We start from the raw sequence: 12,642 nt of genomic DNA on the forward strand, positions 1-12,642 counted from the left end.
AGCATGCAGCAGATCTTGCTGGAACAAGTGTGGACTGCTGTGGAACCTAATGAGTCCCTGTGGTGGACTGAACGAGCCCGGCCCACATAGGTTCATGTATTTGAATGCCTGGTTGCCCGTTTGTGGAAATGTTTGGGAAGGGTTAGGAGGTGTGGCCTTGGTGGAGGAAGTGTGTCATTAGGATTAAATCCATACCATTCCCGGGTAGCCCTCTACCTCTCTGCCTCGTGTCTCAAGATGGGAGCCCCTGGCTACTGCTCCAGTGTCATGGCTGCCAGCCTGCTGCCAAAAATCCCGCCATGATGGTCATGGACTCTCCTGCTAAGTCCCAATAACCTCTGCAGGGAAGGTCAAGTCTGCCCCAATTTAGAGTTCAGCAAGCTCAGGGAACCTACACTAACTGCCTGGTCATGTGACCAGCCACTTGTCTGAGGGTGGAAGATGGGAATGATTGCTTTAATGAAGAACGGTGTTGGGATTTTTCTCATTAGTGTAAGATAGACTGAATATCATGTTAAATAATATTTTGCTTTCTTGATACAGGGTCTCATGTAGCCCAGGCTGTCCTCATTTTCAGTCTACTGCTGATGGTGACCTTGTCTCTAATTCCCAAGTGACATCCACATATCCAGTTCCACTCTAGTTATTTTTGTGATGCTCCTGCAACATGCCCTCTTCCACTGAGCTACATTAACCTTTTAACAGCCTGTGAGACAAGTTCTTATGTTGCTCAGGCCGGCCTTGAACTTGTGGCCTTCCTGCCTCAGCATCCCAAGTGCTGGGATCCCAGGTGTTTCACCGTGCCTGGATCAAAGGGTCCGTGTTGATTTTGTTGATGTTGGTGATCTTACCCAGGGCCTCATGAATGCTAGGAAATGCTACCTCTGAGTTACGTCCCCAGGTTCTGACTTTATTCTATGTGGGGACATGCATACCACATTTTGGTGGCGGTCAGGGAATAGTGTGTGGGAATTGGTTCTGTCCTTCTAGCATGTGTGTCCTGGAGAGTTAAACTCTAAATTTGTTGATTATTGTATTTTGTGTAAGTGTGTTTTTGCCTGCATATATGTATGTGAACCATATGCATGCCTAGTGCCTGCCTTTGGAGGTCAGAAAAGAACGTCAGATCCCCTGGAACTGGAGTTACAGATAGTTGTGAGCTGCCATGTGGGTGCTGGAAATCCAACCCAGTCCACCACAAGAGTAACAAGAGCTCTTAACTGCTGAGCTATGTCTAGACCCCATTTTCAAGTTAGGTTTGTGTTATCGGAGAAATTGAGTGCTGGTATTAGATGTGTATGTCACCACACCTGGTGAATTCCTGTACTGACACTGACTAATGCCGAACAAACCCTTATTAACACAGGCTCTCGCCTTGGTCCTAAGCCTGGTGAGATGACACACTTCAGGATTTAATGGGCCATTAAACTAGTGCCACATCTAACCAGAACGTTAAGGATCACAGGATCCCACTTGTCACAGTAAACCACTGATGTTCCTGAAAGTGTGCTCCTTACGCAGATGCCCAGGCAACAAAGCTCTCCCTGAGGGCGAGGGAGACTTTTGTATTTCCATATTAAGAGGTGTCAGGGTGCTGGCTGAGGTGGCTTCTCAGGGTACAACATGAGCATTCGAGAAAAAAACGTGTTCTGTGCTGGATAGTTTTGTCAACCTGACACAAGTTAGAGTCCTCAGAGATGGGGGAATCATAGTTGAGAAAATGCCTCCCTCTGTAAGCTCAGGCTGTGGACACACATGCCCGGAGGGCATTTTCTTAGTCAGGGACTGATGGAGGAGGACCCAGCCCACTGTGGGTGGTGTCCCTGATTTTATGAGAAAGCAGGCTACGCAAGTGAAGGAAACCAAGGCAGTAAGCAGCCCCTCAGGCCTCTGCGTTGCTCCTGCCCCGCCCTCCTTCAGTGAGAGCAGTGTTGCCCCGCCCTCCTTCAGTGAGAGCAGTGTTGTGATTGGTGACTCCCACCTGGCCTGGAGGCCCACACCTCAATCCCCCGCATCCTGCAGGTGGAGCTCTGTGGGCCAGCCAGGGCTACATAGTGTGACCCTGCCTTAAAAACAGCCAAGGGAAATGCCTTCCTTCTTCTCGGCCTCGCCTTGCAGCCCCTGCTGAGGTTTACAGCTGGCCTCCCCATTTCTTCTCTGAAACGCTAATAAAATTGTCCTCCAGCGTGGAGAAAAAAAAAAAAAAAAGAAAAAGGAAAAGACGAAACCCGAGATTTCAGCATTTTATTATTTGCACTCTCCCTGACCTGCACAAATTTAAAAGTGTCTCTTCTCTGCAGTCTCTGTCACATTCCGTGGCTCCCAGGCATGCTCATCCTTACTTACGCCAGCGCTGCAGCTCTAGGGACAAACAGACAAATATGAGGACCTGGGAGGGCGTGTCTTACTGGCTATGTCTATCTTTTACTTAGATAAATCACTTTTTAATATTTTCATTTCATGAACTTAGAAATCCTCTTGGGCCTGAGAACATTCATCTTTAGAGATTAAAAAACAAAACAACGACCCACAAAGCCAAGTCAGGTGCATGACATCACTCAGGTCAGATCAACCTGGGCTGGGGTGAGGCCCTGTCTCAGCACAAACACATCTGCATGGCTGCCACCAGCAGCAGAAGCCAAGAGCTCTTCAGAGTGGCTCTGCAGGAGCAAGCGCCGTCCTTAGGCAGACAGGACTCTGCTTTTGTGTTTTTCATCTGTGTGCAGAGCCCGTATCTCACTAACGGTCCAATGCCTGCTGCAATGCCGGTCTGTGGCAGGCTGCTCCACGTGCAGGGGTCCGGCAGGTCCACGCCTGTGTCAGCGGCTCATGCCCTCCCTGACTCTCCAGGCCTAAGCCAGTGCGTTAGAGAGTTTTCTTATGATATGGGCTCCTGCCACCTCTTAAATTATGGAAAAACACTAACCTCTTTTTGGGTAGTCTCCTATGATATTAAATAGGAGTTTTGTCTGCACTGTATGTGTGCACGCTAAGTGCAAGCCTGGTGCCTGCAGAAGGCAGAAGAGGGTGTTGGATCCCCTGGCACTGGAGTTAGGGGCGTTTGTGAGCTGTCACACGGATGCTGTGAACCGAACCTGGATCCTCTGTGAGAGCGACAAGTGCTCTTAATAACCAAGCCATCTCTCTAGCTCCAGACCTGTTTTTACATCACGTGAACAAAAGTTATCTTGAATTATGAGAAAAGAAATCTGGGCCTTTCCTCCAGGTTAAGATTCTGTGTGAGCTCACCCGTAACTACACAGGCACTGTGGTTTGGTTTTGAAGGCAGGGTATCATGTACCCGAGTGGCTCGGAGTTCTCTACCCTTGAATGCTGGGATTCCAGGCATGCGCTGTCGTGTCTGGTTGAGGAAGTCAGACTGGAGAGATGGCTCAGCAGTTGGGAGCACGTGGTGGGTCTTCCAGAGGTCCTGGCTGGGTTCCCAGCATATACAAGGCAGCTCAAAAGTGTAATTCTGTGCCAGGGCATCTGGTGCCCTCTTCTGGCCTCCATGGACACTGGGCACATACTTGGTAGACAGACATACACTCAGACAAAACACTCATACACATATAAAATAGAAAATAACGAATTAAAAAATGTTAAGTGGCCAGACTCTAGCCAGGTGTGGTGCATATACCTGTATCCTAGCTTACAGGCTGAGGAAGGAGTGCGAGTGCAGGGTGGCAGGGCAGGGCAGGGACACTGAGTCCCTGGCCTGGCCTGCACAGGGAGACCCAGTGAGCTGGGATGAAGGATGAAGGATGAAGCTACTGTGTCTGAGCACGCGGACTGTTCTGTTTCTCCTGCTCTTTCTTACGGCATAAAGCCCTTCTGTTCCACTGTGAAAACGGGCTTCGCAGGCACCAAGGGGAACCCTTCCTCCTAGCAGGGAATGGTTTAAAGTAGGGAAAATAAACAAACCCAAGCTCTACAGTCCACCACTGACATCACTACTGGGCAGCAGGAACAGTCATTAAATGTAAGTCAGATCTTACGTGGAGCTTTAATGGAAGCCACAGAGCCCCCAATGACAGCTGATCATTAGGCTTCTAGACACTTCCTCCAGAGCCCAAGGGGAGGCGACTAGCCACTAAAGCGACCGGTTACAAGGCTTACTCAGATGCTTGAAGCTCCAGCTACAGCACAGGACAAAGTAGCCAGCAAACAGCATCGAGAGGCGTCCGACACCACTCCTCTTTATGGTGGTGTTGCACAGCACCCAGCCTGTTCAAACAGAGGCAAGGCACACGGTTAGCGGCTGGGCTGGGGCCCAGTATGTGCGCACATTACTCTATTGCCCTGCTAGCTCGGACAATGAACCTAGATACCTTCATAAGAGTGCTCTATTCAAAGTATAGATACATTTATACATTTCCACAGACAACATGTCGACCCAATAGACAGACAACAGGGCTGAGCTATGCAGGACTTGACTAAATTCAGATCACTTGTTCCCACGCTGGGAGCCGGGTTAAACTCAAGTGATGCAGAGGAATATGCTTGGTTAACCATTGTCTTTGCTGATCACTGTGGGGAGGGAAGGAGAGAGGACGGCAGGGGAGGGAGGGGATGGAAGGAGGGCTGGGGACAGGTGGCAGGGTGGGTTTTAAGTGAAAGCAGCATAATAAATGGAGCTGCTGCCCTGCCAGCTTTGGGTTCTGACAGACGCCTGATTCCGAAATGGAACCAGTCAGAATGCAACCGCTTCTCTCTTCCTCTGCCTTGGTTAAGCAGCCTGCAGTTGAGAAACCTCTCCACAGGCCTGGAGCCAGCAAGAGAAGCAAGAGGCAGGAACGCCGTTCTCACCTTTGTGCACAGCTCCCAAGAGTCTCATTAGAGGGAGGCTGGAAGTTGTAAGCGCCAGGGGTTCCAAACTCCTGCTATCAGCCGAACTTCTCTCCCACCAAGGAACTACGGTTCCAAACAGAAGTCACTGTGACAGTTGATCTAAATCATCCCTTCCCCAGCATGCGGTCGACATCCTTAAGACTAGGCCTCAGGAAAAGCTTGTCTTACCGTGGATCAACGAGCTCCTCACTGGGCTGCAGTTAAACTATACAAGGAAGTAAAGTCCGCCTCAGGCCAAAAACTCTCTTGACAGAGACTTGCACTGTGGTGAATATTCACGCCTGGCTAACCCTCGTTTTAATTGTCTGCTGCGAACTTAGGAAGAAGCACGACTTTTTACTACAGGTTGAATATCTTGAAATACGTGGACCTAAGAGTTTAGATTCTGGATTGAAAATAAATCTGAACCATCTACATATATAATCTTGGACCTAAAACGCAGAACCAAATACAGAACCTCTCTGTTCTCTGCACCTCCACCCCACTGTTGCCTGAGCCCAGGACATACGCTAAAAACTCATCCACACGTCCTCACTACCGAGCTGCACCCACAGCCCCCCAAATCATTTTTCTCAAGTGAATTTGTCAGATGAACCCTGTCAACATACTCTGAAGACTGTTTGAAAGCATGCCTGTTCTGATTGCGGTCTGCCCACCAGTGACTGGGCTTGGGATTTCACTATTCCCAGGGCCGCTGAGACCCATGTCAGCATTCAAGATGCTGCCTTCTGGAGTCCTGTGCTTTTGAGTCTAGGGATGATCAACATACATTGGAAATAACTCTTCTTCCCTCTCATACTCATCTTAATTCTATCTGTATGCACTACATATGTACTGACACCTATGGGCAGGTCTCCTTCGAACCTTCCTATGTGTTCTGACACAAGAATAACAAATGGGGTCAGAAAACAAGGTGCGTGTTTCTTTTCCACGGATTTCTCCACGTTCATGCCAGACAGCTCATCTTGACTGCCCATGGTTTTCTGCTCTTTTTGGTTTGTCAGACATAGGATAAATTAAGATAGATGGGTTACAAGTGTGGTGAAAGCTGCCGTGGATATAAAAATGCTCAAATGACCATATTATATATGCAACAATGGAAACCAGCATGTCGGGGTGTGGCAGAGGGCTCGGTCGTTAAGAGCACTCGCTACTCTTGCACAGGGCTCAGGTTTGGTTCCCGAAACTCTAGTGGTGGCTTACAGCTATTTTAAAACCATGGTTCCTGGGGATTGGACACCTCCTTCTGGTTTCCATGGGCAACTGCATGCATTGGTGCACACGGCACACAAACTCCCATTTACACATATTTACAGTAAACAAATGAACAAAAACACTTCCTGGCCTGGGGTGGTAGTGCAGGGCTTTAATCCTAGCACTTGGGAAGCAGAGGCAGGTGGATCTCTGTGAGCTCAAGGCCAGCCTGGTCTTCAAAGCAAGTCCAGGACAGCCAGGGCTGGTTGCATTGAGAAACCCAGTCTTGAAAAACACGATAAAACAAAAACCTTAAAAACTAAACTAGCCAACCAAAAAAACCCCAAGCCCCATTGGCTTCTAATGAATTTGCACAGTACACACTCATGCAAGGTCAAAGTCTCTTAAAAACAAACAGCGGAGAGACAGCTGCAGTGGTGAAGACTGTACACTGACTGCTCTTCCAGAGGACCTGGGTTCAGTCCCCAGAACCCACATCCAGCAGCTTCCAACCACCTCAACTCCAGCACCAAGGACCTGCTGCCCTCTCCTGGCCTCCACAGGCACTGCACATTCTACATCTGCCCCAATACTTATATCCCAATGCACATACTTGAAGATGTTTAATACTTATACCCCAGTACACACACTTGATGTTTAATACTTATACCCCAGTACACATACTTGAAGATGTTTAATACTTATACCCCAGTACATACACTTAAAGATGTTTAATACTTATACCCCAGTACATACACTTAAAGATGTTTAATACTTATACCCCAGTACACACACTTGAAGATGTTTAATACTTATACCCCAATACACACACTTGAAGATGTTTAATACTTATACCCCAGTACACACACTTGAAGATGTTTAATACTTATACCCCAGTACACATACTTAAAGATGTCTAATACTTATACCCCAATACACACACTTGAAGATGTTTAATACTTATACCCCAGTACACATACTTAAAGATGTTTAATACTTGTACCCCAATGCACATACTTGAAGATGTTTAAAAAAAAAAAAAAGACAAAACCATAAAATCTGGAGATGGAGCTCGCCTCAAAACACAAAGTGTAACCCCAAGACCACCACCACCTTTGGTCCAGGGTCTTGGAGGTGCTAGGAACCCTGTGCACCCTGACTTTGTTTCTCTCTAGTTGGCCAAGCTGGGTTCGCTTCCAGGTCAAAATTCAGGGGAACTTACACAAAGGTAATCTGAGCTGAGGACACATATTTTTGGCACCCACAGGCTTTCTTCCCTACCTGTCACTCAGAAACACTGGACTCATCCCTTAGAGCCTTACCCGTTGGACTTCCTTCCTTCCCCAAGACTGTGTACCACTGGCTACCCTGAGACTCATCTGTAGACCAGGCTGGCCCTGAACTAAGATCCACCTGCCGAGGTGTGCACTAGCATGCTGGGCTCCCCACTGAATTCCTCTTATGCCTCCTCCCAGCACAGAAAGTCAACTGCTACCCACATTGGCAGCCTGTCCCAGTCTAACCTTCAACTCTCCATAAAGGAGAAGGGAGAAGGAACACTGAAATTGACTCTGGACCAAGAGTTCTCTTCCATCAACCAAGTGAAATGTGGGGTAGACTGTGTGGACTAGAATTAGTTAACTGAACCAAAGTGACTGATTCTGATCCTTATTTCAAAGGCACAGAGCATTGTGGAGGGGCAGGATGGCACCCGCAAATGTGCTCACTTACCTTTTGAGACGCTCCTGCCCTGGAAAGTGGCAAGAGGAGGCACCTGAGCTGCCCAGTTCCAAGGCTGAGGCCTCCTTGGCAACACCCCCAGTCCAACGTAACCAGGATAGAGTTCTGGAAACCACTCCAGTCCCACAGACCTGGGAGGAGCCTCTGAGGTAGCGAGGAAGTTCTCGGGAATAGCGGAGTGTGACACTAAGTGGTGCCTGAGTGTGACGGCAGGCCCTTGACTTTGTCCACAGAACTGGCCTTTCTCTTCTGGAGTAGAAGTCACAGCTAGAGAGGGGAGGCTCTGACTCTCTGACCCTGGCACTGAGAGAGGCTGACTCAGAGCTCCCTGTGGTGGCATGGACACATTCCTAAATTTAAGAGTGGCCTTTGGCTTTGCCTTTGTGGCTGCAATGGGGTCCTTACCACGGTGGCCCAAGCCAGTGGCGTCCTGTCCATCTGTGACGGACATCCTGTTCTCAGTATTTCCCTTACTCTGGCTCACCTCCATCCCAAGGCCAAGTTCTTGATGCTCTCTGACCTGTGCTTTACCCAGCAGGCCATTGTGAAGGCCCAAGAGTGATTCTGACCTCTGGGTCTTGGGGTCACCAGAGTGGGGAGAGACTCCTGAGAGGTGGCCTCCATCTTGGGAGTCTTTCTCCCTGCTTGACACTGAGGGTGCTACTCTCTGAACCCCATGGCTGCCATTCTTTGGAGAACGACAATCACCAGTAGGCACATCTAGTAATTTTACCAGAAGCTTCTGCCTTTGGGGATCCACTGTGTCCAATTTGAGCCTGGCAGAAGTGGCTGGTTTAGCATGAGGCTGAGCTGACGCATGCTCTCTGTCTTGCTTAGTAGAGCTGACCAGTGAAGATGCTTCTGTCTCTGAGGGGCAGCGTGGACTTCCCTTGGACTCAGACACATCTCTGGTGGATTCTATCTTGGGAGGAGACTGAGGGGCTGTGACTCTCTGCAGAGTCACCTCTGGCTTGGTGCGCCTGAGTACTCGGAAGGAGAGCAGCTTTTTCTCTTTGGTTTCTCCTGCTTTTGTTGTATGGGTGCCTTCTGAGGCACCCTCTGGAAGCGGAGAGGCTGCAGTTGTCCACTCTGCTTGGCTGGTTTCCACTTTCACAGTTCTTTTCGGACCCTCTCTCTCCAGCTCCTTCTCTTCAGCTCTGGTTAAGTCTCTGGTGGGCCTCTTCTCTTTTTTAGTAAGTGTCGCTGTCTTGGACTGAGAAACTTTTTGATCAGCAGGTATGGATGATCCTGTCATTTTACAGTGCGGCAAGTGGGATTTTAATCGCTTAAATGGCTTCTTACAATAAGGACACACCTCCATCCTGGGCTTGGAATCACTCAGGCTCTTCCTGGAAGGTAAAGGTAGAAGACCATGAGGAATATAGAGTAACCATCAACAGCTGATGTATGGATTTTTAACTTACAGTTTGCTCTTCTTAAGAAAGGCTTTTGTGGGGGTTGGGGATTTAGCTCAGTGGTAGGGCGCTTGCCTAGGAAGCGCAAGGCCCTGGGTTCGGTCCCCAGCTCCTCCAGCTCCCCAGCTCAAAAAAAAAAAAAAAAAAAAAAAAAAAGAAAGGCTTTTTGTGGGGTTGGGGATTTAGCTCAGTGGTAGAGCGCTTGCCTAGGAAGCGCAAGGCCTGGGTTCGGTCCCCAGCTCCGGAAGAAAAAAAAAAAAAAAAAAAAAAAAAGGCTTTTTGTGTGTAGCCCAGGCTAGCCTCACATTCACTATGCTGCCTTGTCTACATAGTGAGTTCCAGTGCAGCCAGAGCTACATAGTGAGACCGTCTCAAAAAACAAACAAAAGAACCCAACAACAAAAAAGAACAAGTCAAAAAAATCTAGTAACAACTCCATCCAAAAAAAATAATAAAAAACGAAGCAATACAAAACCAGAAGTCTTAATATCTAGTAATTAATGCGTAGTCAGAGGAAAAGACATTAAAAATGTCAGCCAGAATTCGACTTCATTATTTATTTATTTGACTTTATTGAGTTTAATCAAATTGTTAAAAAACAAAACAAAAACCTTAAACATTATGGAAAAAAGGAAAAGAAAAAGACCTATTTAGGGCCTTTAAAAGCACTTAACACCCATTGTTATTGCCTAGGGTTCTCTCCCCAGTACCCACATCAGGCAGCTCATAACAAAAATGAAAAAAAGAGGAAGGCCGTGACTGCTCCTATGTGTGGTGGCAGGGAAAGTCTACTGTAGATAAAAGGGAGAGCATAACCAGAGGCAAAGGCATCTGGAGAGTCCAGAGTGGATATGGGCCTGCAGCTGGGCCATGCGAGACAAGTAGGGGAGGGGAGAGCGGAGAGCCACAAGAGTAAAAGGTAAACACGGCCTGGTGACCAAAATGACTGGATTATATGTGGAAGGGGAGCTGGGAGAAGTTCAGGCTAGTGGGCAGGGTATGCCAGCCATACCTTGTAACTGGTAGGGAATGAGGGATGCTGGGAGAACCCAGAGGCCAGGTCCACTATGACACATTAAATAGGCACCATTTGTCCCGGGTTTGTGACCTAACAATAACCACCTGTAACTCTCCTTTTGGGGGAATCTGGTGTCCTCTGATCTGCTGGGGCACTGTGTGCACATATAACACACACATGCAGGCACATAGACATACACTTAGTAAAAAAGTGAGAGGGGCCTCCAGGTGGGTGTTCCTCCCTCAGAGCCCCTCCCACTCCCAGGAATTTGTTCAACAAATCACATCCACTCTTCTTAACTCTGTCCTTTAAGGATGAAATGAGGAGTCGTGCAAAAACTGGTTAGAACAGTTTCTAAAGTTTCACAAGCCAAGATTCACTGGGGTGTAAGGACTCAGAACTCTCTTATCGGCTGGTGGTGTGGCTCAGTAGGTTGATGCTTGCCTGGCATAAAACCTGATACTGTGGTAGACACCCACAACTCCAGCACCTGGGACTAGAGACAGGATGGCCAGGTCAATAGACCAGCCTGAGATTCATGAGACCCTGTCTCCAAAGTAAAGGGAGGAGGATTTCCCACAATTCAGGAGAAATGAATCTGAATCCCTGCTTATATTAATATAGCGACAGGCACATATAAAAAATAAAAATGAGCAGATAGATATGGTTCCCAATTTCCAAGTTATAAATCGTAATATAATTGGTTATTGTATACATATAAAATCGTACATTATCAATTAGTTTGAAATCCTTGGAAATTTACATCACAGACCATCTATCTCTTGTTATTCTCTGGAGTTGGGAAAGGAGAACGTTGAATTGCAAAGCTCGGCTGTGAGCCATTACTGCTTCTTTAAAAAAAACTCCAAAGGCCAGGAAACCTATGTATCCTGGGCACCACTCTAGTCTCAAAACACACAAAGCATATTGTGTACCCCAGTGTTCTGAGGAAGCTGTGGTAGTTAATGTCAGCCTCGGTTACACAGGGAGATTGCCTCTCAATCAACACACACAGAGAGACACACCTCGAACACTGAAGTTGGTGTATGACATTTGTTGAATGAAGAAACACGTATACTATAACTACTTAATACCGTGACTGAAAATATCTCCTGGCCAGTAAAATAGATTAAAAAAAAAAAGTCTGAAACCACTTAGCAAAATAACTACCAGTGTATTAAAGCAACCAGCACTTTACCGTCCGGGAAATGCAAACCCAAACTGTTTTCTACCGAGTGCACAATGAGTCTTCTTACTGTAGTGAGAACACATTGACACACTGAAGGGAATTGAATGGCTGTTGCAAAATGCACGCGACAAAGACAATACATAGGTTTTCTAGTTTTAGGAGTGCACTTTTCTAGCTTTTTTTTTTTTTTTTTTTCTTTAAGTAATGAGGTCTCACTTGGTGGCCTTTTTCGACCTGGAACTCTCACTAGGTAGACCAGGATGGCCTTGCACTCACATAGACCTGCTTGCCTCTGCCTCCCGAGTAGTGGAAATAAAAGGTGTGCATTACTATGCCAGGCCCTACACTCTACACCTTAACAAGGGTTTAAGTTTCCTGCCTGACCTCTGGTCAACTCTTCTAAAGATCCCCATGCTTGTGGATCACTGTTCGCGTGTTTGGCAAAAAACTTTGAACATCACTTTGTGTAAGAAGATCAGAGCTAAGCGGCGAGCTGAAATACGATGTGATTAAAACAAGTAATTGGATTATGCTCCTGGCAGATAACGGGAAATGCTTCTGAAAACCAAAGTTAAGCCTTCCCCAAGTCTCTTGGGCCCAGAGTACACCTATTCCGGTGGTGGTGGTGGTGGCGGCGGTGGTGGTGGTGAGATTAAATCTTTAAAATCTGATTCAAGGTCTCAAGTAGCTCAGGCTGGCTTCGAACTTGTAAAACACTCGAGGATGACTTTCACCTTCTGGTCTTCCAGCCTCACCTCCCAAGAATTGGAATGACAGGTGCGCGCCATTCAAGGCGGACAGGGACCTTACGGTTTGCTCTGATCACGCTCACCTCGCCGTGAGCCAGTCCGATTCTCACAGCCGCGTTCTCACGCCTGCCCGTCTCCCTACACCTTTCGGTCCGGCCTCTTCCAACAGGTGGGCGTGGCCGTTCCCGGTGGGGCTGGCAGTCCGTTATCCCGTTCGCCTGGTTCCGCACTCCTCTCTTGACCTGCAACAAAGGTCGCGGAAAATAGCTCAACCCTTAGATACTGCACTGAATCGGCTCCGCACCGTTCGGAGACGCGAAGTTCCAAGCGGCGCTCTCTTAGAACCCAGAGCCCACCAACACCTTCCCAACAATCGCACCCTGAACTCGTGGCCGTCCGCGTCAGTGCCTGATGGGTCTCGACCTGTTCTTTATAAAATTTTCACCTCAGAGTGTCTTAACGCAGATACAAGTATCAACAACTGTC

The 12,642-nt window shown here is 47.8% G+C and overlaps 1 protein-coding gene across 2 annotated transcripts; it reads right to left on the bottom strand.

Annotated features, from left to right (window-relative positions):
• Positions 1-2,226: 2,226 nt before the first annotated feature.
• Positions 2,227-12,529, bottom strand: C9H17orf80 (chromosome 9 C17orf80 homolog). Of its 2 annotated transcripts, XM_032912665.1 has the most exons (5): positions 12,240-12,529; positions 7,777-9,134; positions 4,810-4,914; positions 4,120-4,227; positions 2,227-2,361 (listed from the first exon to the last, which is right to left on the bottom strand). In XM_032912665.1, exons 2-5 carry the CDS (start codon positions 9,104-9,106, stop codon positions 2,339-2,341), a joined length of 1,566 nt encoding a protein of 521 aa, XP_032768556.1. In that variant the 5' UTR covers positions 9,107-9,134; positions 12,240-12,529; the 3' UTR covers positions 2,227-2,338. The 2 variants fall into 2 exon arrangements, with proteins under 2 accessions (XP_032768556.1, XP_032768554.1); XM_032912663.1 differs by lacking the exon at positions 2,227-2,361 and having other exon boundaries at positions 3,767-4,227.
• Between the last annotated feature and the right edge of the window lie 113 nt (positions 12,530-12,642).

This window comes from Rattus rattus, chromosome 9 (genome assembly GCF_011064425.1).
Source record: "Rattus rattus isolate New Zealand chromosome 9, Rrattus_CSIRO_v1, whole genome shotgun sequence".
Lineage (NCBI taxonomy): Eukaryota > Metazoa > Chordata > Mammalia > Rodentia > Muridae > Rattus > Rattus rattus.

Coding starts and splice junctions, on each gene's coding strand:
- C9H17orf80 (XM_032912663.1), bottom strand. CDS start 9,106: ATGGAGGTGTGTCCTTATTGTAAGAAGCCATTTAAGCGATTAAAATCC. Junction 4,915..7,776: donor GGGCAGGAGCGTCTCAAAAG/GTAAGTGAGCAC, acceptor TTGGAACCGTAG/TTCCTTGGTGGGAGAGAAGT. Junction 4,228..4,809: donor CTTGGGAGCTGTGCACAAAG/GTGAGAACGGCG, acceptor CTGTTTGAACAG/GCTGGGTGCTGTGCAACACC.